We start from the raw sequence: 25,397 nt of genomic DNA, 5'->3' as shown, positions 1-25,397 counted from the left end.
GGTCTCTCTTAAGAGACCATTTGGAGGCTCCTCTTGTACCAAAGTGACCTTAATGGTGGTTCCTGCATGTCTCTAACCTACACTTCTGAGAGGTGAGGTATAGGGGCCATTGCAGAAATAGCTCAATTAAAACATTTCAGGGCCATTTAGTAAAAGAGTCAAGAAATATTTTCTTGTTCATTAGTTGGCTGCTTTACCTTAACTTGACCATGGTTCAAACTGTGAGCCTCTCTGCATTTTCCTTCTTTCTGTTAATCTTACTAACCCTTCTCACTTTGCCAATTTCTTCCTCTACTTTCACCCACCTCAATCTCTCTCCTCCCTCCCTCCCTCCCTCCCTCCCTCCCTTCCTTCCTTCCTTCCTTCCTTCCTTCCTTCGTTCCTTCCTTCCTTCCTTCCTTCTTTCTTCCCTCCTTCCTTTCTTTCTTTCTTTCTTTCTTTCTTTCTTTCTTTCTTTCTTTCTTTCTTTCTTTCTTTCTTTCTTTCTTTCTTTCTTTCTTTCTTTCTTCTTTCTTTCTTTCTTTCTTTCTTTCTTTCTTTCTTTCTTTCTTCTTTCTTTCTTTCTTTTCTTTCTTTCTTTCTTTCTTTCTTCTTTTCTTTTCTTTTTTTCTCCTTCCTTCCTTCCTTTTCTCTTTCTCTCTCTTTCTCTTTCTCTCTTTCTCTCTTTCTCCCTTTCTCTCTCTTTCTCTTTCTTTCTCTTTCTTTCTCTTTCTTTCTCTTTCTCTTTCTTCTTTCTCTTTCTTTCTCTTCTCTTTCTTTCTTTCTTTCTTTCTTTCTTTCTTCTTTCTTTCTTTCTTCTTTCTTTCTTTCTTTCTTTCTTTCTTTCTTTCTTTCTTTCTTTCTTGTTTCACTCTGTCACCCAGGCCTGAGTACAGTGGTGCAACTATGGCTCATTATAGCCTCGACCTCCTAGGCTTACGCAATCCTCCTCCCTAAAGCTCCTGAGTAGCTGCAGCCACAGGCATGTGCCACAAAACCCAACTAATTCGTAAAAAATTATTTGTAGAGATGAGGTCACCCTGGGCTGCCCAAGCTGGTCTTGAGCTCCTGGGGTCCAGCAATCCTCCTGCCTTCTTAGCCAGTTTTGTTCATTTTTTCCCCTTCCTTTCTACTCTGTTCATCTCTCACTCATGGTGAGGTAGGAGCTAAGAAAACAAGAGGGACTGTAACCATTTTAGTTCCTTTCTTTTCTTCTTTTTTCTTACTCATGTCACATACTTCCATAGCAGAGGCACTTTGGAATTTGCCAAGCAAATGAGCTTGTTTCAGATGAATCCATTTATATTTGAGTAGAGGTCTAGGGCTTATTTGGGCTCAAAAAAATAAAGTAAGTCTTTGGATAAAGTGAACAAAACATCCTTTTTGTTTGGCTTGCTATTTGGCTACAAACACACTATTATTCTTATTCTCATCTATTTGGCATTTCCTTGAATCGGTCTTCTCATCTTTTGACAAAAACAAACAGACAAACAACAAACAAACAAACAAACAAAATACCTCAAAAAGCATGAATACATGAAATTTATTTTACATCAGTCAGTTTCAACATACTCCTTGGTAGTAGGGTAAAGATATAATGAGCACAGTTAGGAATATGATGTTATTTACTAGATTTATTAAAGGGTGCTTATGATTTAAGTCCTTTGGATGACATCTGCAAATAAATATGACTAATGCATTAAATACAATGTCTATATTAAGCCTACATTTACATTCTGCACATTTTTGTATTAGCACACGTATCTTTCATGTTTGACATCTATTTTCCGATACTTAGTAATATAGAGTACATCTTTTAATTTATATATTGTTTAAAGTCCTGATGGGAAGAATTAGAAGACAATATAGAGTACATCTTTTAATTTATTGTTTAAAGTCCTGATGGGAAGAATTAGAAGACATATTTAACAAGATCTTGTAGAATGTCCTCCTCCTCTCACAGTGGTAGACAAACACCATGGTGCCTCTCCTTACTCTCGTCTCTCACATCACTTAATTAAAAAAATATCCTAGCAGATCCGTGAGGTTTGCAGCTTCTTTTTGCTTTAAATTCATTAAGTATAGAAAAAATATGCATAACATTGCAGTATATGAAAATTGAGAGAAAATACAGAAATTACCTGTATTAGTTAGGATAAGCCAGATTAGGCTGCTGTAACAACTTAGCACTAAAATATTTATAGTTTAACAAAACAATTTCTCAGGCTCATTTCTCAGTCACACTACATATCAATTTCATGTTGACATGGTGATTCTATTTCACGTACCCACTAAAGGGCCCAAGATGATAGAGAGAACGCTATCAATAACTGGACCAAATCAAATCACAGGGGAAGAGAGCACTGGAATAGTTCTTATGGGCAATGAAATACCCAGAAATAACACATGTCTCTTCTACTTATATCCTATTGGCCAGAACTAATCACCTGGCTAGGCATAACTAGAATGGGGTATGAAAAATATAGTCTTCTGTGTGCCTGAAAGGAAGAGGAGAGCCAGACATCGGTGAGCATTCTTGATGGCCACCACATTACATAATTTAATCTTTTTATTATGTAGATAAAGGAAACTGAGGGCTAGAGAAAGCTGGTACACTAGGTCACAAAGGAAGCTAGTGGCAGATGTAGCACTAGAACCCAATTCTTTTGGTAATAGGTAAGGTTTTTTGTTGTTGTATAGTAGTTACTCTTTTCTGTGTAGGAACTGATGGCACAGACATGTTGCAGAGCTATAGATAAATCCTTAAACATGAATAGAAAAGATGACCTTGGCTAGGTGCAGTGGCTCATACCTATAACCCCAGCACTTTGGGAGGCTGAAGTGGGAGGATCGCTTGAATCCAGGAGTTGGAGACCAGCCTGGGCAACATAGTGAGACGCCATCTCCACAAAAAATAAAAAATATTAGCCAGGCACAGTAGTGCATGCCTCTATTCCCAGCTACTCAGGAAACTGAGGCAGGAGGATCACTCAAGCCCAGGAGTTTGAGGCTGCAGTGAGCCTGAGTGATTATGCCACTGCACTCCAGCCTGAGTGACAGAGTGAGACCCTGTCTCAAAATACAATACAATACAATACAATACAATACAATACAATACAATGCAATAATTAAGCAGTGTTGCATGATGCAAGGTTAGACAAGTAGGCTAATGCAACAAATAGAGTTCTGAAATAGATCCACACGTACATGGTCAGTTAATTTTCTTTTTCTTTTTTTTGGGGGGGGACGGAGTCTCCCTGTGTCGCCCAGGCTGGAGTGCAGTGGTGCGATCTTGGCTAACTGCAACTTCCGCCTCCCGGGTTCAAGCGATTCTCTTGCCTCCTCCTCCAGAGTAGCTGGGACTACAAGCACCCACCACCAAGCCCAGGTAATTTATTGTATTTTTAGCAGAGACGGGGTTTCACCATGTTGACCAGGATGGTTTCAATCTCCTGACCTCGTGATCCACCCACCTTGGCCTCCCAAAGTGCTGGGATTAGAGGCGTGAGCCACCGAGCCCAGCCTGGTCAGTTAATTTTCACCAACCACACAAGGTGATTCAATGAATTTTGTGTGTATGTGCCATATATGGTCTGGAGCAATTGGCTATCCAAGTAAAAACTGTGGCATCTATATTTCACATGAAGAAACAATAATTTCAAACGACTGCAGATCTAAAATAAAAGCAAAAATTGTACATTTCTAGAAGTAAAAAAGGGACTATATCTTTAAGAACATAGGGTAGGTAAAGTTCTTTCAGGCAGAACATAAATACAGTTTTAAAAAATAAAAATTAAATATAAAAATATAAATTATACCTTATTAAAGCAGAAAGTCCTCAGCATCAAAAAACATTGTTAAGTAAATGAATAGGGTTAGTTTTTCTCCATTTTTAAGAACTAGAGGAGGAGGTGGGAGGATCACTTGAGCCTCGGAGGTTGAGGCTGCAGTTAGCTGTGATTGTGCCACTGTACTCCTGTCTGGGTAACACAGAGAGACCCTGTCAAAAAAAAAAAAAAAAAAAAAAAAAAAAAATAGTAGAGGAAAAATGACCTCACTGTGATTTCCAGGCCATATCCTCTAATGCCATGATGAGGGAAATTTTCTCTCTCTTATTCAGACAAATGTGAAACATTGACATTTACTACTACTATTACTACTAGTAACAATATCGTGCATGTACTCAGAACCTTAAACTTCTCAAAGCATTTTTAAATATATTTTCTTCCTTGCTTCCCCATAATTTATCTGAGATAAGCAGGTTCAGTGTCACTGACTTAATTTTATAGATACCCAGGGCAAGGACACAATGTGCTCAAGCTCACAAAACCAGCCAATGGTGACAGTAGGATTAGAATCCAAAACTTTGCAAAGCCATGAAAAATAATGAAATCATGTCCTTTTCAGCAACATGAATGCAGCTGGAGGCAATTATTATCCTAAGTGAATTAATGCCAGAACAGAAAACCAAATGCTGAATATTCTCACTTATAAATGGGAGCTAAATATTGGGTGCTCATAGACACAAAGATGGCAACATTAGACTCTGGGGACTACTATAAAGAGGGGAGAGAGAAGGGGACAAGGGTTGAAAAACTAACTGTTGGGTACTATGCTCAGTATCTAGGTAATGGGATCATATCATACCCCAAACCTCAGCATCATGCAATATACCCATGTAACAGACCTGAACATGTACCCCCTGAGTCTAAAATAAGTTGATATTAGAAAAAAATAAATCCAGAACTTTGATCTTCAAGACCAATGCCAGAGCACAAGCCAGTCATTTTCTTCCCTTTTCCTGGGATTGTAGATTTCTTCCTAATGTGAATGGAAATAGTTGGATGACATTTTCCAAGCACCAAGAGCTCTTTAGTAACAGGGTAACAAGAACAATTTGGCTCTTAATCTAGAATGCTTTTTCTAGATTCTTCTCCTTTTTAAAAATCTTAAAGCCTTTACTTTGAGATAGTCTTTCATCCATCTCCTCACTCATGTACCAGTGAAAAAATGCATACTTGGCATATGTGAGGTCAAACTTGTGGTCCAGGTGAGCCCAGTCCTCAGCAACGGCAATGGTGTTGCTCAACTTACACGCACAGCTCTCTGTACCTTGGCCAGGTCTTCACCTGGTACCACAGTGGGAGGCTGATAATTGATGCCAACCTTGAAGCCAGTGGGACACCAATCCACAAAGTGAATGCTGTGGTTGGTTTTGATGGTGACAATGACAGCATTGACATATTTGGGAACCACGTCATCATGGTACAACAGGCAGCAAGCCATGTATTTACCATGGCAAGACTCACATTTTACCATCAGATTGACTGGCTCAAAGCAAGCACTGGTGATCTTTGCTATAGTAAGCTGTTCATGGTAGGTTTTCTCAGTAGAGACATTAGGGGCCTATGTGAGCAGAGGGAAGTGAATGTGGGAATAGGGTACCAGGTTGGTCTGAGGTTCCGTCAGATCAATATTCAGGGCTCCACCAAATCTGAAGGAAGCAGTGATGGAAGGCACAATCTGGCTAATAAAGCAGTTAAGGTTAACGTACGTTGGGTGCTCAATATTGAGATTTCTATGGTAGATGTCATAGATGTCCTCATTGTCTGCCATGAAGCACAATCAGAGTGCTCTAGGGTGGTGTGAGTGGTGAGGATGAAGTTGTAGGGCTCAGCTACAGCTGTGGAAACCTGGGGTGCGGTGGGGTTGGGTAAATGGAGAGTACCAGCTTGGATTTCTTGCCATAATCAAGAAGTTGTTATATTGCATGTGCTTTGTGTATACAATACTCAACATAATGAGATGATCAGGAACAGAGAAGGTAGTGAAACAAAAGGAGTGAATCCAGATCTACATATTTTCTTTATATTTCTACTCCCCAGTCCTTAGAAACTATCCGGGTCCTGACAGACTATAAATGTAACAACTGTAAATTTTGCACAACTGATAAATTATTTTAGATTAGTGAGATTGCCTTCAGTTGCAAGTAATAGAACCTCACTAGAGACTGGCCTAATTTAATAAAGAATGTATTAGCTTATATAATAGAAAAGATCAGAGAAGAGCTAAGTATGCAAATACAATAGGACACTATTTTTTATCTCTTGGCTCTGCTTTTCTTTGTGTTGGCTTCATTCTCTAGTAGATTCTCTTCAAATGTCAGCACAGATGGCTACTAGCATTTCAAAAGTTATATCTTACTAGTTTAGCCTCTTTCTCAATAGTTGCATTAAACATTTCAGAGTTGATATCCATAGGTCTTGATTGGGTAACATATCCAGCCTTGAAAAAAATCACCATCATTCTGATTGGCTGGGCTTAGGTCACCTGCCAACTGCTGGAAACAATGGGTGGAGTTAGCACCACTTAAACCTTAAGGACCAAAAAAGGAGAAAGGGAATGGTATCCTAAAGGAAAAATCAAAGAACTGGACAGAGAAAAATTACACATACCTATTCTAGGACTCAGCTACATGCTTTAGTACTCAACAAATGCAAGAGGGAACATAAATTATTATAGTCAAGGGTGACCTGACTTTGATTAACTGAAAGCAAAGAGGGTTATGATGCTAAGGACAGGTGGAAAAATCTGATAGATTAAACGTTTTCAAGTTATCTTCTCTTTAACACTACATTTCCCCAGAGCTTTGCACATGTAGTAGGATTAGACAACATCTTTTGCATTTGCATTTTTTACAGAAAAATATATTGGTGGAGAGAAGTTATGTAGGCTATAAAACAAAATTTTAAAACCTTGTAAGTGATCAGTATTCTCCAAATAGATAATCATTGTATATTTACTAATATATGAATGTAAAGATGCTGGTCTGTTCTTTAGATAAGATTATTTTTTAACTCCCGGGAAATCCCTGTGATTCACCTTTGCTTAATCTGCAAACAGTGTTGATTCCAAGCACAACTATGTTTAGAATGGGAACCTTGTCTTTGTGTCCTATTTTTCTACAGGTGGCAATTACTGTCTCCTCAAGCCTGGAGTGTATGGTTATGGGACAGCCACTTCCTCCCTCAAATCACATCCATTAATCTGTGTGGGCAAAGTCCATCACTATCATCTCTTGACCATATTTGGCTTAGGTGGAACAGATTTTCAACTGTCACAAGTAAAATACTCCCTACCAACCAGCTAAATTCATACAAACCCAACAGACCGTGCTTTTTGTTGTTGTTGTTGTTTGTGAGATAGGATCTCACTTCTGTCACCCAGGTTGGAGTGCAATGGCGCGATCATGGCTCACTGCAATTTCGACTTCCATTGCTCCTCCTACCTCAGTTTCCCAAGTAGCTGGGACTACAGGCATGTGCCACCATGCCCAGGGATTTTTTATACTTTTAGTAGAGGCAGAGTTTTGCCATGTTGTTCAGTCTGGTCTCAAAGTCCTGGACTCAAGTGGTCTGTTCTTCTCAGCCTCCCCAAGTGCTGGGGTTACAGGTATGAGCCACTGTGCCTGGCCCAGACTATGCTTTTAAATAAAATTTATCAACTGATATTTGTATAACACATTCCTGTTTTCTATCTTCTGGCATGTAAACCATCTCACTTGATTATCATGGAAGCTTTGGAAGGCAGGTGGGGCAGATCATATTATTATTCTCATATCATAGGTGATGAAATAGAGATCCAGAGAGATGAGGTGAACTACTCAAGATGATATGAGCAATAGTTAATGTAAGTCTTCAGATTCTAGACCTTAGGTTGTTCTCAAGGTGCCTGAGTTTGGGTGAGGGTGGCAGTGTTGGCTAGAAGTGACTGGGAAAAACTCTGGAATCCAAAGACTAAGGGTTTGAAGCCTGGTTCTGCTGATTGCTGGTTGTGTGACCTCAGGCAGATTTCTTAATCACATAGCCTCAGATTACTCGTCTATATTGTTAAATCATTCTTTGCCTCATAGGATTTTTGTGATGATTAAACGAAGTAACACATGAATGGCACTTGGCAGGGCCTCGTATATCTCTCCTGCTTGAATGTATCAGTTATGTCATTTTTGTTGTATATGTCCAAATCCAGATTCAACCTGCATTCACAAAGAGAAATAAAGAACTGAATCATTCATCTGTACGGTGCCAAGCTTCTGCCTCTATTAACCACATCTTTCAAGCATGGGTAGGGGGCAAGGGTGAATTGCCCCAATCAGTTGTTTACCTTGCTAAGCTTGCCTTCTAATAGCTTTTCTTCCCATTCTGATTGTCCATCACAAAGCCAAGTATATGTTATATATGTTCCAAAGATTGTAAGAGTAAGAGTAATTGGTATATTCTAAGAAATAAATCTAAACTCTACAATTTGATTAAATAATTAAGTATATAGCCATGTTAAAAACAGTGAAACAAAAGTAATCATCTGAGTCTTTCTTCCTAGACTAAATAAGCCCCAATGAAAGCATTTCTCCTATTTTACTTTGTTTTGAACTTTCCTCAGTTTTAGTGCATTACAGATTTTTCCCAGTGTTGGTTTTATTAGAGATGAACCAATTATTTCCATATACCTCCAACACTGGTTCTTCTGTAAGGTTGGCTTTGAATATAGTAATGGTCAAAACATCAGTTTCATTCGGTAGATCCTGGTGGTTTTGTAGAGTAAAGGCAAATGAAAATAGCATGTTCTGGGAAGGTGCAGTCTTTCCTGTTGACAGTGGTTGATTCTTTCATTCATTCAGAACCATTGAACAGCCTGTCAGAAATGAATAAGAACAAGTGTGGAAGAACAAGACCAAATCCCTGCCAAGTGAACTTGCACTCTCATGGTGGATACAGAAAGGTAAACAGGCAATGAAGGATGGTGATGGAAGTATAGGGAGAATGTGAGCACATGCATGAGGAGCACCAAACTCAGACTGTGGGAACTCTTCTCAGAGACGGTGACATCTAAGCAGAGGGCTGACCAATGACTGTGGATTAGCAAGTCAGTGTTTGCTGGGAGGAGGGAAGAGGCAACTATTTCAGGCCCAAAGAGAGGATGCAAGGGCTGTGAGGATGGAATGAACTTCGCTGGTTTATGGCGTGCAGAATTCTAGGAGAAACCTGACAGGAGAGGGGCATAAGGAATTAGGGCCAAAATAGGTTGCTGGTTGTGTGATTGATTTTATGGCTGCTGGTGGCAGCAAATTCCTCAGCATGAATTCTACCAAGTGAAGAAGTATTTCCTATAACTTGCTTTAAATTTCCTTAGCGTTAACTTCTCTGAGTGGCCCAGTCTCTTATGGCACAATGTAATAAGCATCTATCCGTTTTACTGCCTAGTACATATATTTAATGCCTAAGAGAGTATAACAGTGAAAACTTCTCCCATGCCTACCCGTAAGTTCATGAAAGTGGAAGTGACCCCACTGTTCCTCTGTCTCCCAGTGGAAAGATAAATTCCCTTAGCACCAGGCTTTCTGGGGACTAAATGAAAGCAACAATGACTCAGCACTTCACGACGTGCCAAGCACAATTCTAGTTATATTATAGTGATTTAAACGTCTAGCAATCCTATGCTGTAGGCAGTATTGTTCTGCCCATTTTATAGGTGAGGATATTGAGACAAGGGGAGGTAAATGACTTCCACAGGGAAACCCAGCTGATGACAGGCAGAGGCAGAACTGGATCCCAGGTGGTCTGGCTCCAGAGAGTCCCCCTCCATAAAAAAGGCTGTAGCAGTTAGGTGTCCTGTGAGCTGATTCAGGAATGCCCTGCAGAGCTTCTATTGCAGTGCCATGGCAACTATAGAGCACTCCCCTGACATTTGCATGAAGACAGCAACTCTTTCATCTCTTTTTGTGGGGTGGGAAGGGTGGTGGAAGGCAAAGGTGGAGTAGTCAGGACAATGTTTCACTAAAACGTGCTTATCAAAATAAGCATGTATTTAAGCTACAAATTATAACAGCTATTGGAAATTATGGTGGTTTACCATGGAAGAGATTTCAAACTCCCCTTATCTTTACTTTTGCTCTATCTTTAACATAGGTAATGAAATCAGACAGGTCATTGTCTGTTAAAGTCTGTAACGCTTCCTGGTTCTCAAGAAGTGAAAATGAAACATTTTCTTTGCCTTTGCAGCACTGCTACACTTTATTCAAATTCAAAGACTACTTTTTACCACGACTTAGTCAGGATTTTATTTTGTTGTGTCATTTTTAAAGCAAAATTTATCTTTTTAGAAGACTGTGTGACATGCTTCTGCCCCCAAATGAAAATGTGGACTCTAACCATACCTGACATGCTTTTTGGTTTCTCTTTCATCAGTTCATGGATTAGAATGCCAAAGACACAATATTGGTTTTGATGCATTTGCAGTAGCACAAAGTGAAGTCCTGGAGACTTTATCCTATTTTAATAAAAGAAAGAAAAAGTTAAAGAGATGGGGGCGATAATAGCTAAAAAACAACAACAAAAATCTGAATTCAAACTGTGATGACTTTATCAAAGGACTTTCCTACTGACATTCCACATAACCTCAAAATTAACATCACCTTGCTGATATTTGTAGTTTACTCACAACTTTTCAACTACACTCTACTCTCTTTTGGGGAAAAGAAAGTTATGCATGCTTGCTGTTTTCAAGTTTAGCAGATGCACTTTGAAAATACTTGTTGGAGAGTGAGATTAAAAACAAAAACACTGTGTAATATTTCTATTACCAGGAACAAAATTGCTTCTATGAAAAAATATTTGAGGAACATCTTTAATTTGTTGCTGGAATTGATTTGTGTGTGTGTGTGTGTGTGTGTGTGTGTGTGTTGCTTAATTCTTTGTTCTGGTCAAAATCTGTCAAGTTGGATCAAGCCATTTGATCCTATTCTATTTCCAGTCTTCTTCTAGGACCTGTGAGCATGGGCAAACACTTTTTAATTATCCTGATCAAGTGTGGGGGACATCCTTTTGCTAACCCCACTTGTAATCAACTGTGATCTCCTAGAAGCAGGGGAATTGATTGCTTCTGTCCTCCCCAACTAGCCAGAAGAGTAGGTCATACATTATCCTGGCCCTTTGAAAAAATCCAACTCAGTGATTGATTTTATGGCTGCCAGTGGCAGCAAATTCCTCAGCATGAATTCTACCAAGTGAAGAAGTATTTCCTATAACTTGCTTTAAATTTCCTTAGCATTAACTTCTCTGAGCGGCCCAGTCTCTTATGGGACAATGTAATAAGGATCTATCAGTTTTACTGCCTAGTACATACCTTTAATGCCTAAGTAAATCTCTCTTATTTTTCAGTCCAGGCTTAGTAATTCTGACTTTTGAAATCTCCTGTCATGATCAAATCTACACTGCACTTTATTTCGTGCTCTGCCCTGGAATTCAGCCATTCCTGCACTACATTTCTTAAGGTGAAGAAGTGAAAGATGAAGACACCAATCCAAGTGAACATGTATTATTCTCTCCTATAATGCTATTGTATTATATTCCCTCTTTTTTTCATTCTCTTGATTTCTCTGCACAAAAGAAGGAAATTCATCCAAAGCAACGGAAAGTTTCCTTGAAAGATTTTTATCTAGTCACACTTACATACAGTGTAATAACTGTACACCTTACATAACTTACATAACAATAACTTACATAATTGTACACCTCTTACAGCATTGTACAGTTTGGGATTTGTTTTTAATCCCTTGGAAAATGTCCTAACAGGGCTTTGGTGTATCTTTGTTCCAATTTCTACATTCCTTGGGGAGGGGGAGAAGTTTCTTTTTATTAAATGAAATACACATCTACTTTATTAAATAAATAGGCACCTCAACCATTAGTTTCTAATGAAACAAAAATATAAATAAAACATCTAACTATCCAAGTACTATGTTTTCTCTACATTTGCCCCAAAATGTGCCTCATCTCCCTGCACCTCCAAATAATATTTCTAGTGTTTTTCATTTTATTAGTTTTGCAATGTCACTGTCCAGATAGAATTATTTGAAAGCTTAAGACAACTTTTGTAAGATTTTCAAGCCCTAAATTAAAAAATCATATTTCAATAAAACAGATCTTGTCATTTATTTATTGGGATGTGTGTGAGAGGGACCTGCTGCTTCACACTCGTCCAGTACATTGGCTTTGAAATACACTTGAATTTGTGGAGGCAGGGTGTAGAATGACAAAAACAAACAAATCCCCACAATACAGACCAAACTGGGGTACGTACAGACAGATTGATTTTAATTTTATTTTAATTTTGGAGTTTCTGTGAGAAGAATGAGGAGAGAGAAAAATGGGGAAGGGGGGAGATAGCATATTTAGGGTATGACAAATTGGGAATGGCTCTGCACTGATCTTTTTCTTTTCTTTTCTTTTCTTTTTGTTTTGTTTTTGTTTGTTTGTTTGTTTGTTTGTTTTGAGACACAGTCTCACTCTGTCACCCAAGCTGGAGGGCAGTGGCATGATCCTGGCTCACTGCAACCTCTGCCTCCTGGGTTCAAGCGATTTTCTTGCCTCAGCCTCCCAAGTAACTGGGACTACAGGTGCATGCCACTATGCCTGGCTATTTTTTTTTTCTTTTGTATTTTTAGTAAAGATAGGGTTTGACCATGATGGCTGGGCTGGTCTCGAACTCCTGTTCTCAGTTAATCCACCTGCCTCGGCCTCCCAAAGTGTTAGGATTATAGGCTTGAGCCACCACTGTGCCCCGCTCTGATCTCTTTTTCTGCCCTTCCTCTCTACCTTCTTCCTTCTCTTCCTTCTTCTTTTCCTGCCTTCCTCCTTCCCTCCCTCTTTTCCTTCTTTTTTTCACTTTCATCAAAGGTTATTGTGCTAGGCACACTGAAAAGATAGACATGATCCCTGAACTTGCAGAGCAGAACCAGGCAGCCAAAAGCATTTGTATTAGGAGTCATCCAGGAGGAGCCATAGATGCATGGACAAGGAGCACGTGTGGCTGTGAGGGTTTCCTGTGGGAAATGATGCTAAAGCTAATGTGTGAAAGATGTGTGGAAGTGGCCAGGGGGAGGAAGTAAGGGAAGAATAAAAAATCATCCCCAAACCAGAAGGTGCTCATCACAGAGGAGCTGAAGGAATTCCAGCAAGGCTGATGGACAGGGCTCCAGATGGAGAGTTCTCCAGCAAGTCTATCCAGGCTTGGAGTGCTGGTCATTAATGCCAGAACTAGTTGGGGAGATAGGGTGTTCTTTTTCCTACATCTAGCGAAGATTAGGTAGAGTTGGAATCATTATAATAAGATTATCTGACATAGTTACAGAACTCTAAAGAGGGGAACGTTAGAAATTCAAGAATATACTAAATGTCTGCATCCCTGTCCCCTCTCCCTAAGTGAGGACGTGAACATGTGACATGGGCATTCCAGTGGGATGAGCTGAGTGCACTGGAGGCTACGAGGGTTGTGAATTGGCAAAGAGGCTCACCAGGTGCAGAGAGATTTGTCTTTCAGGGCTCTCCTCTCAGCATTAGGGACATACAATTTAGGGATACCATATAAAACACTTTTTCAGGTACTTAATACTTTAAATTTTAATTTTAACTAAAATAACTGTTTTTAGAGACAGAGTCTTACTCTATCACCCAGGCTGGAGTGTGGTGACACAATCATAGCTCACTGTAGCCTTAAACTCCTGGGCTCAAGTGGTCCTCCTGTGTTACCCTCCCAAGTAGCCTGGACTACAGGCATGTACCACCACACCCAGCTAATTTTTATTTTTTTGTGCAGGTAGGGGTTGCCCAGGCTGGCCTCGTACTCCCTTTCTCAAGCTGTCCTCCTGTTTGGTCTCCCAAAGTGCTGGGATTACAGGCGTGATCCACTGCGCCTGGCCTGAATACTTTTAAACTTTCTCTCGATCTCTCTCTCGCTTTCTCACTTGGTAGCCGAAGCCATAAAAGTCATAAAAATTAAGCAATTTGAGATTTCCCACCCAGGGGAAGGGTCACTATGTTGACAATGAGAGGAAATTAAAGGTTGGGGTCATGTTCTCTTTGCCCATCCTTCTATTAGTGCAGAAAGATAATTGCATGGCTCTGATTGCATGGAGAGATAAAAGCCCAATACCCCTCCACTCTTCGTTCACCACGTCTCCAGGACTGACAGCAGATCAAGGGACATTTGGCTTCAAATGGGGAAGAAAATTTGCTGGAAAAGGCCTCCTCAGAGCTGGGCATAGCTCTGTCTGATGGAGGCCTGACTTGTTTCTAAAAAGAGTGCGCGGCCTGGGTACATCCCCTTTTCCCAAATCATTTTAAATCTTGCTGAGTCATTTCAATTTCAAGTCTAATGAACTATCTGCTTATCTCTCTTGGTTGAGCCTTCAATGTCTTTTTCTGTTTGGGCTAACAAAAACAAATGGTTAGAAGGACTATCAAACATACAGATTCTCTTTTGCAAAGGTAGGGATATATTCTGGGGCTTGGTTAAGGGAGCCAGTGTAGGCTCGTCAGTCATCATCCGGTTTCGGACTTTAGCACTTTTTTTTTTTTGGTAGAATTTCACTCTTGTTGCCCAGGCTGGAATGCAATGGTGCAATCTCAGCTCACTGCAACCTCCACTTTCCAGGTTCAAGTGATTCTCCTGCCTCAGCCTCCCAAGTAGCTGGAATTACAGGCATGTGCCACCATGCCTGGCTAATTTTTTGTATTTAGTAGAGATGAGATTTTACCACGTTGGTCAGGCTGATCTCAGGGTCAGGATGATATGTGTTAATTCAGATTCAAAGAGGCCCATCATTTATTTTGAAGTGAACTTTACATAACAGCAACTTGAACTGGATAGCAATGCTTGTGGAATCACCCTGGGCAGATAATGCGCTTATCAGGCCTGGACAACACTATATTCCTCTGGATCCCTACATATTCCTCGGAACCCCTTTTGGAGTCTTTTGCAGAGAAAGTCCTCAAAACTGAATTAAGTGACTGATCCAGCACAGCTGAGGGCATCTAAGGATGTCAGAATACCCAGCCCCAGTGTCCATGTCTGAACCTTGCCTCTAATCCCTTTCTTATTTCCAGTTTCAGATAGAAAAAATTCCATAACGGGGGTAGTCAATTCAGAATAGCTATGATGACAACAATACTGTAATAATGACCTAGACCGAGCACTCACTATGCATCAGACTGTGCTACGCATTATTATTGTATGTAATCCTTACAGAATCTGGAGGCAATATGTTCCTATTTCACATTTCTTATTTCTATTTCAAAACTAGGGAAATTGAGCCTTAGGGAAGAACTGTTCAGTCACAGGGTTAGTGAAAGATGAATCCCAGACCCCACGTCAAGTTAGTCTGATTCTGGAGACTGTGTCGTTAGTCATTACCCAGACTCACAAGCCTGGACCTTAAGGCACAGAAGGTTCTAGAAATGAAGAGAAATTTTTCTGGGCTGTATTACACTCAAAGCAAATTTAGCGTGAGAGTCCTGTCCTTGGGATTTATTATTTCCTTGTTTCCTTTGTTCTTCCTTTCCTTCGTCTCACAACTCTTTATTGAATTGTACCAGGAATTATGACGGACACCTGAGTGGGGTAAGGAGGCTAAACAAGAAAGATTCTGCTCATTCAGATCCCCTGCCCTCTTTCCATCCTTCTTCCCACGGGACTAATGAGCTGAACAATCCTAAAACATGACTATAGTCATGTCTTTGGGGGACTCCTGCAGACCCCTGTCTCCTACAGTTCAACTTTTCAAGCCTACGTTGTAATTCCTAGGCAGAATTCTGAGCTCTGCTGTCATCTTTTAGTTTTGCACTTATTCCAAATATTTTGATCCAAATATGCCCTTGGTGCCATGCTTTATTAATGCCGATATAACTCATATTAGTGAGTGTCTGTTTTGGAGCCACTTGCCCTGCATAAGTTATTGGGTTTCACTGTTTATCTTAGATTAAAAAAAAAAATCCGTATGCTCTGACCTCCTGACACCTAAGCCCTGCCTGTGCAGTTAAAACAGGAAAACTAGTTATTTGATATCATGAAGGCAATTCAGCTGGTAGACAAACTCAAATGTTTCCATTTCCACTGGAGTGTCTGCAATGTAGGGAACCATAGATTATTAATCAGGGATGCTCAGGAGAAAAATTGTTTCTTTTGTTTACTTGTTAATTTTCAAAATGAACCCAGTATAAAGAAGATACAGTCATGGCGCATTTATTTTGCATTGTTAGCACCTATCGCTCTGTCATTGCATGAGAACCACTCAAATAAATTGTTTTAAAATCACATGGATGGCTTTATGCCCTTTCTCCCACCTGCCTGCAGAGTTGCCTGAAAAAAGAAAAAACATGAACATCAGCCAGGCCATTGGGGTGAGGATGCTGTTCACCTTGTGGGGGTGCCAGGCTAGCCTGGGTGTCTGGGGTCAGGCTTTGGCAGACCACCAGAGACAGGGCAGCTCAGAGTCCAGGACTGATCGTAGGGGATCCTGAGCCACCAAGTCAGTAATGGGAACCAGGGTTGAGAGTGGAGTGCGAAATTTATACCGTGGACCAAAACCTCCGAGGAGGAAGCAATTTCACTTAAGGCCATTTTCTTCCTAGTTTTAGTTTTCCTTTATTTTAACTGCTACACATTTGTTTCTCACCAGATTCCTCAGTGTGTCTAGTTGTTCTGTCATGGGTGTTCCCGAATGCACTGCCACACGAATTTATCTCTAAAGAACGTACTGGCTGTTTTGGGAGAAAAGATGCTGGTTTACGTCATGTGAAATAAAAATGCCTAATATTTACTGAGCACTTACTTGTACCAAGTGTTGCACTAAGATGTGCATGGAATATTTCAGGTAATTCTCAGAACCTACTGTCTGGGTGCTATTACCAAGCCTAATTACTGTTGAGAAAACGAAATCATGAAAAAGGTAAGCAATTTGCCTGAGGTCGCAGACCAAGTAAATCGCAAACCTCCCCTGTAGCCTGATGGAGTTCATGCTCCTCACAGCGACCCCCATGTTCCTCTAGATGGAGGCAGCGCTTGCCTTGGTGTCCATCTGGAGCTATTGGCAGGGGCTGCATCTCCATCTCCGCTAAGTACCTATTGTGCTAACATGCACTTGCAAACTACCGAAAGGGGCATTGGGGTGGAAAGCAAAACTAAACATACTCTTACGATATGATCTAGCAATCACACTTCTTGGTATTTACTCAAATGAGTTGAAAATTTATGTCCACAGAAAAACCTGCACATGAATGTTTATAGCAGCTTTATTCATAATTGCCAAATCTTGGAAGCAACCAAGGTGTCCTTTAATAGGTAAATGGATAAACAAACTGTGATACATCCAGACAATGGAACATTATTCATCAATAACAAGAGATGAGCTTTTGCACAGCTTAGGCATAATAATAATAGTAAAGCACATTGCTAAGTAAAATAAGCCTGTATGAAAAGTCTACATACTGTATGATCCCAGCTCTGACAGCCTTGAAAAGGCAAAACTATAGGGACAGTAAAACAAACAAACAAACAAACAAACAAAAACCCAGTGGTTTCCAGGGGTTTTAGGGAAAGGGAGGGTTGAATAGGCAGGCAGAACACAGAAGATTTTTTGCTCTCTCTCTTTTTTTTTTTTTTTTAATTTTTTTTGAGATGCAGTCTAGCTTTGTCACCTAGTCTGGGGTGCAGTGGTGTGATCTTGGCTGACTGCAACCTCCACCTCCTGGGTTCAAGCGGTTTTTCTGCCTCAGCCTCCCGAGTAGCTGGGACTACAGGTGCACACCACTACACCTGGCTAATTTTTGTGTTTTTAGTAGAGCCAGGGTTTCACCATGTTGACCAGGCTGGTCTCGAACTCCTGACCTCAAGTGATCCTCCCACTTCAGCCTCCTGAAGCGCCAGGGATTACAGGTGTGAGCCACCACGTCCAGCCCACAGATGATTTTTAAAGCAGTAGAACTATTTTCTATGATATTGTAATGATGGATATATGTCACTATACCTTTGTCAAAATCCATAGAATGTACAACACCAAGAAGTGAACCCTAATGTAAACTATGAACCTTCATTAATAATAATGTATCAATATTGGCTCATCAGCTGTAACAAATGAAGACTAATGGAAAATGTTAACAATAGGGGAAACTGATGAGGAAATATATATCTCTGTGCTTTCCATTCAATTTTTCTATAAACCTAAAACTCCTTACCAAAAAAAAAAGCTTATTGACTTTTTAAAAGGGACATTGATGAACTTGAGTAAGAGGGGCTGGGAGATAGGACTGGAAGAATATTTTCGCCCCTTTCTACTTTTTGCATGTTTCTATTATCTTTTCAAAAAGAAGCTAATTTTTAAAAAGCCATTTCAGTGTTTCTATTAATATTTGGTATTCAAAATAAATTAGGCTGGGAGAGGTGGCTCACAGCTGTGAGCTGAGGCAAGAGGATCGCTTGAGCCTATGAGTCCAAGACTAGCCTGGGCAACATAGTGAGACACTGTCTCTACACAAAATTTTAAAAAATTAACTGAATATGGTGGCACCCACCTGTAACCCCAGCTACTTTCGAGGCTGAAGCAGGAGGATCTGTTTGAGCCCAGAAGACTGAGGCTGCAGTGAGCAGTAATCTTGCCACTGCACTCCAGCCTGGGCAACAGAGCAACACACTGTCTCAAAATATAAAAATAAAAACAAAATAAATTAAAATGTAAAGCCAAGGAAAGAATCTCATCTTCATGATCCTGAGGATATGGCCTTGTGTTTGACCCATTTTTAATGATGAAATTATGATCTCTTGTTCTTGACACATTAGAAGCACCAGACCCAAGAATGATCCCCTTGGTGAGAAAGTGGTAGGGGAATCTACTTGACGAGGTTGGGGGTCCCTAGGCCTTCATGCTGCCTGCTCCTGCCCTTCCCAGATCCACACACTTTTTTTGTTTTGTTTTGTTTTGTTTTAGATGGAATCTCACTCTGTCACCCAAGCTGGAGTACAGTGGCACGATCTTGGCTCACTGCAACTTCTGCTACCTGAGTTCAAGTGATTCTCCTGCCTTGGCCTCCCAAGTAGGTGGGATTACAGTTGTGCACTATGATGCCTGGCTAATTTTTTGTTGTATTTTTAGTAGAGACAGGGTCTCGCTATGTTGGCCAGGCTGGTCTCGAACTCCTGACCTCAGGTGATCTGCTCACCTCGGCCTCCCAAAGTGCTGGGATTACAGGCGTGAGCCCCCACACCCAGCCAGCTCCACACACTTTGTTTCACTCCTCAGAGACTTTACAGAGAGCTAACTCTAGTGATCCACTTTGAGGCTGCTGAGGTGAGGTAGTGTTATGAGAGAGAGAGAGAAAAACAAAGGCAAAGAAAAAGAAAAGAACAAAGAAAGAGAGAGGAAGGAACAAAGGATGAAAGGAAGAGGAGGAGGGAGGGAGAGAGAATATAATTTTGATGGGCAAATCAGGAAGCCGGTGTGGTATCCCATTAAAGTCCTGGATTTGGCAAGTGATTCCTGAAAAAGAAAGAAGGGTACTTTCATATTTTCTAGCAAACAATGAGGCTGGAATTTCTCCTGATTCTTCTCTACTTCCAACCGTGGAAGGAGCACTAAACTAAAAAGAGGATTCGCTTGTATATGCCACCATTTCCTGCATCCCCTCCACCAGGCCTGGGAGACGCCATTAATCACACAACGCGTCCATCTGTGTGCCTGTCATTTGAGCTGCTCCCTACGGTCAGAAAAACAGACAACAAGCACATGCCAAACACTTGGCTGTGTGGGTCGTCAGTGATAACTGGTAGAGAAGTTACTTCTCTTTGCCTTCCTTTTAATCTTCACCAAATCCAATTTACTCTTAGAGAATGAGGCAACTATGTTTAGAGAAAATGGATCAAACCCAATTCCATTTGGCTTTCTTGCTGAACTGAAGACATTAGAGGTTTTAAACATCACTGAACAGTGTTGATGCAAGTGGCACACACACACACACACACACACACACACACAAATCTGATGCAATTGGGGCTTTCTGAACAACCCATTTTTCTATCTAATCAGTTGAGGAATCCTTGGTTTTAAATACAGAATAAGTCATGACAAGAATCTTATTTAGTTGTGTTACACACAAACAGTTTTGGATTGGAAACTTTCCGTTCTTCTTTTCTCCCCAGAGGAGATTATATTCATGAACTCTGATCTACAAAGGGATTTCTGAAGCTATGGAATATTATTTTCAACATGAATTGTATTTGGGATATATGGAGCCCCCAAAGGCTTTGATACAATTTTGTTATTGGCTCAATGTAAAATTCTCAAAGAGCCAAAACTGATGGCTCTTTTCCAGGCAGAGAAAGCTTTCAGAGAAGTGCTGATTCTTCCTGCAGGGGCTGAAGGCTGCTGACTTGAGTGTGCCTTTGGGGTCCTTTAAGAAGAATCTTTAGATGGCATCAAAGTTTCTGTGCAAATGCAAATATAAAAAAGGTATGATCCTATCTCTACAAGTAAATTAATCATATGAGAAAGTAAGCATTACGCTTAAACTCTCTACATCCTCCTTCCGATTCTAAGACACGTTTTTGGATCAGCAAACCATGTACCTGGAGTTTTATTTCATGTAATTTATTTTTCAGGAACAGAAGTGGACCTGGGCTGTCCACCCCCACCACTCTTGCTGAGGTGTCTCACTACTACCCAGACGTGTGAATTCATGTGACAGCTGGTATGAGTTGTGGTCACAGAACAAAGGAGGCTAAGCGGGCACGATTCTCAACTTTGGCTTCATTCATGCCATTTTCTACCAGTTAAGCCTCTAGAGTCAAACTTGAAGAACTATCAAGTGGAACTCTTGAAGAATGGACTTTCTTTCCACAGTGAATACTTCATTGATTTTCACTGGTTCCCTGAATAAAGCAACAAGAAACTCACCACTTCTTTATTGAAGGCTCTGCTTCAGCCACTATGTCAAATGCGTTACACTCTTTAACTAAACTTAAATATGGTCTATAACCCTTTGGGTGGTGTTGTTTCTGTTTCATGGATGAAGATGAAGATATCGACACTTTGAGGTTACAAAACCATCACCATCATCAACAGAAACAATGGTGTTTAACTCTGATTGAGAATTTACTCTGCTCCTAAAACATGGAAAGCATGTCGCAAATCTTCACACAACTGGGTAAGCATGTCACAAATCTTCAAACAAGTTTGTAAAATAAGACTATTAACATTCCCATTTTACAGTTGAAGAAACTGAGGCCTAGAGAATTAAATGATGTGCCCAAGGTCACAGAATGCATCATACAGAGGTGGAGGAGGAGTTAGCTTCACTCCAAAGTCTTTGATCTTCATTGTTAAAATTTCTGGCCGTGTAGTAGAGTAGAAATGAACTGAAAATTAATGTCAGGTTTACACAAATTCTTTTATTAAGAAAAGAGGCCAAATGTGGTGGTTCATGCCTATAATCCCAGCACTTTGCGAGGCTGAAGTGGGTGGATCACTTGAGGTTAAGAGTTCAAGACCAGCCTAGCCAACATGCTGAAACCTTGTTTCTACTGAAAATTCAAAAATTACCCAGGTGTGTTAGTGCGCACCTGTAATCCCAGTTACTCAGGAGGCTGAGGCAGGAGAACTGCTTGAACCTGGGAGGTGGAGGTTGCAGTGAGCCGAGATAGTGCCACTGCACTCCAGCCTCAGTGACGAGCAAAAACTCCATCTCAAAAAAAAAAAAAAAAAAAAAGAAGAGAAGAAAAATGTTAGGACAAAGGAGAAGAACTATAAAATCTTATGACTGGAAGCTTATAAATCATAAGTATTGAAAAATTAAACATTCCTAATAACTACAGATATCCATAAAATGTTGCCCAAAATTAAGGGCAACTTTCTTCAGTGTCAACAATACTGACAGCAGTAGTTTCATAGTCATAGAGATTTTTGTTATTATTGTTAACATTTTCCAAAATTTAACACAACTTTAATACATGTGAAAGTAGAGCTTAGACAATAAAAGATATCAGATCTTGGGGTATTACAATGACTTCTTTTTTAAAAGAGTATTATCATATATTGCTTTAGAATAACACTCAGGAAGCCAAAACCATTAGCATGAATGATAACCTGAGATTGTAAGGATTATGTGTAAATGTGAAAGAAGAGATAACTACGTTTATATATCTAATGGTCACCCTTAGGTATTATGTGATAACATGCGGCCTTATCCACTGAGGACAAGAGGGCCATTTCCCTCTTTGGATTAGGCATTCCCAGGTGTGATTCTTACAGTTACCTCTTCTTCCTATTCAGTATGTAAGCACTTTTATTTCATCTGAGGGAATGAAAATAAAGATACTTTCTTCAAGAAAGATGAATGAAAATATTGCTGATTTAACCAAGTGCAAAAAATCTCATTTAATTTTATTTGTTGAGATTGTTATGAACATCCGAAGGGAAACTAAGTGCCTCTCACAAACTTTCATTCGTGCACGTAGATCACAATGTGGATAAGCAAAAGTTGGGCTCCCAGAGAGGTGCAATTGCATATGGCGCCACTCAGAACCAAGGGGCTTCAGCCTCTTTATGTTTTATGGACCTGTATCAATCTTTCCATTTCCAACGTTTCCCCTTTTCCCTCCTCCCCACTGCCAGCACTCACACGTGTGCACAGTCATCACAGGAGGGAGGGAAGTTTATTCTCCATAAACAATTTGCTCCTTGGCCACTCTGAATCTGCCAACCAGGTTGCCAATTCTGATGTAGACACCTGTCTATTTGGAACAAGAATGAAAACAGCCACTCATTTTCTAGAAACCATCAAACACCCTGTCAGCGAACAACAGCTCTCCGTTCACTGCAATCTGGGCAAGACATGAATGGGTCACATCGATAGACAATTACTGATCCTCCAAGCCATTCAGCTTTCTTCAGATTGATGAAAGTTTCCGATCCCTTCCCTACAATGTAGTCTTAGAAAGGGTATCTTTTAATGACAGTGATAATAAGCTGCTAAAACTTTATTTTTTTTTGTTATGCAAGTGGATTCTTAAAACAATACTATCAAGAACTTGCTAATGAGAGTACACGGCCAATCCATATTTTAAGATGGCTTCCCAAATGACATTTTCCTTGTTGTAATAACAACAAAAATGATTTCCAACCACATCACTACCAGATACTGAAAAACTTTTTATACTTTCAAATAGAAGCCAGTATACTTTCCTCTCTCCTCCCCTGTGCGCATGCGTGTGCTTGTGGGGTGTGTGTGTGTGTGTGTGTGTGTGTGTGTGTGTGTGTGTGTTGCAGGGCTCTTCTTTGGCCCTTCACCTTGTTCTTTGTTTAATAAGATACTGCCCTGGTCCCTCTGAGTCTGACATCTTCATGAATCTTAGGCAAAACATATTTTAGGTCAGTGCCACCTATTACTTTCAGGTGAAATGAATTGTTGCCATTGAAGCAAACTTTCTGAGAAGCCTGAGTCCTGTGTTTAGGAGCTCCTGTCTGGGGAAGACTGGGAACTAATGTGGATTTAATGTTGTTATGAGCCAGGCGGCTGAACTGAGTAACAATACAAGTCTGTTGGACATGTCTTCTGGGTTGTCACGTTCAATTTGCACATGACCTCCTGGCCAAAAAATGGGAAAGAAATGGTAGAATGTGGGACTGAAAGCTCATATTATTGCTTTGACAGCTTCACTCATCTAGAAGTAATGCAAAATGCAATTTATATTTATACACTCTGACCTCCTGTGCAGAGAGGGAAAGTATCTAATGATGGGCCGAGGTAGTAAAGGAAGAAACAGATCTCAGTACAGCTGGAATTTGTCTACATTTTTGCTTTTCAACCATTCAGTTACAGTCAAAAGATAAATGAAACACAGACAGTACAGTGGTGAGGTAGTGACACAATTATTTTATAGTGACTGGGTTCTGGCTTTGAGTCTTGGCAAAGGTGGCTGCATCACGCCTTATTTCACTGGAGACAGATAATCTGCCTGCTCCCACCGGACAAAGGCCCCTCTGCTTGTAGGTGCGTCATTATGCCCATCAGAGAGGAAAAAAGACACCAGCGAGTCAGTGACACTCTGGATCTGCATTTAGAAATTCTTGAGAGAGGCTGACACGTTAATCCTATTAACCAAGATAAATCAAGTCAGGCCTGGTGGTAACTGGGGCATTATTCACTTTTGAGTGGAAATAGGCAGTGGGCAAAAAGCACCATTTTCTTTTGTATACCAGGAAATTTACTGGTTTTTACATGTCCCTAAATAGCTTCTCTTTGAATAGAACCTATAAGCCAATGGGAGAGAATGGATCCTCAAATATATACTGAGTAATTCTGACCAGTATTTTAAAAGAATACCGTTTTCAGTAACTGCAGCTTCATAGTTTCTCCAAAAGTAGGTCTCACAGGGGAAGGGGATTCTGGCTTTTTCCAGAGATTAAAGAGGACAGAAATAATCATCTTTGTAAAGTCAGCAGCACCTGCACAACTGATGGTGAAATACCACTTTAAGATGTTCACGTTAAGAGCCCAGGTTGAGACCCAGAGATCAACCTTGAGAAATAAAATAAAAAGAGAAATGAGAGATCACAATAAACGATGAAGTATATATAGTATTTCTAAACTGATTACTCCAACACAAATGCATATTTTTTTTCTAAATTCTTTCTAATTTTTTCTTCTTTGGCGGATACAAAAACCCCTTCTGCCTATTTTTCCAGATATTAAACTTCTCCTTACTATATCTCACCATTGTCTGCAGATGCAGAAGACGGAAATGTTTTTTCTTTGTAACTGAGCAGAATTGACTTCTTTGTGGAGGAATGTCAAATAACCACAACTCTCAAATCGAATCTTTCTATGTTCCCTCTTTTATCACAGTTCATGACACAAAATTCCCACCGCCCCCAATTCCCACTCTACCCCTCAATGGAAGTCATCTGCGGAATTCAGCTGGCCAATTTCTCCAGGTTTCCTTTGGAGAATAGAATGTGTTTTGGATTTTGAAAGTATTGTTTCTTAAGGTTTTGCTAGCTTCCCAGCGCAGAGAGAAATTTGTGGAAAGTGTGTGAATTGGGTAAGAGGCGTGGGCAAGGAGGTGTGAGAGGCAGGCGGTCTGAATTGGGGGCACTGGGTGGAAACTGTGAGCATCTCTCTTGGGGCGAGATGCCCTGAGAAGGGAGGGTGGCCGGCCATGAAGCCAGGTCAGGGTAGGCTGTTTCCGTTTCAATGGCTGACTGAATGAGAACAATCTCCTAGCCTCTCTCCTCGTTTTGGAACCCCCCAAGAGGAGTTCCCGGGTTGGATGTGAGGCCTTAAGGGTCAGGGAGGAGACACTCTGACACTATCTCCATCAGGGGCTGCCCCACTTCCTTCTTTATTCTTATTTTTATTTATTTATTTTTTTTGAGACGGAGTCATGCTCTGTCACCCAGGCTGGAGTGCAATCGCGCCACCTCAGCTCACTGTAACCCACCTCTCCGGTTCAAGCGATTCTCCTGCCTCAGCCTCCCAAGTAGCTGGGATTACAGGCGCACGCAACCGCGCCCAGCTAATTTTTGTATTTTTAGT

The 25,397-nt window shown here is 40.5% G+C and overlaps 1 protein-coding gene and 1 pseudogene across 3 annotated transcripts in view; one reads left to right on the top strand and one right to left on the bottom strand.

Annotated features, from left to right (window-relative positions):
- LOC140710673 (uncharacterized) overlaps positions 1–23,401 on the top strand; it is a 54,646-nt gene extending 31,245 nt beyond the window's left edge. The window contains exons 1-2 of one of the 3 annotated variants that reach the window (XR_012091780.1): positions 12,254–18,902; positions 20,464–23,401. Coding sequence is in view for 1 of the 3 variants with exons in the window: in XM_073012979.1 (XP_072869080.1) it covers positions 20,464–20,536 (73 nt within the window). In the remaining 2 variants the exon portion in view is untranslated. The other 2 variants (XR_012091781.1, XM_073012979.1) reach the window with 2 other exon arrangements.
- Positions 4,889–5,611, bottom strand: LOC103231507 (tubulin alpha chain-like; annotated as a pseudogene).
- Positions 23,402–25,397: the final 1,996 nt, after the last annotated feature.

The sequence above is a fragment of the Chlorocebus sabaeus genome, chromosome 29 (genome assembly GCF_047675955.1).
Source record: "Chlorocebus sabaeus isolate Y175 chromosome 29, mChlSab1.0.hap1, whole genome shotgun sequence".
In the NCBI taxonomy this organism is placed as follows: domain Eukaryota; kingdom Metazoa; phylum Chordata; class Mammalia; order Primates; family Cercopithecidae; genus Chlorocebus; species Chlorocebus sabaeus.
This window is presented reverse-complemented; position numbering and strand designations above follow the sequence as displayed.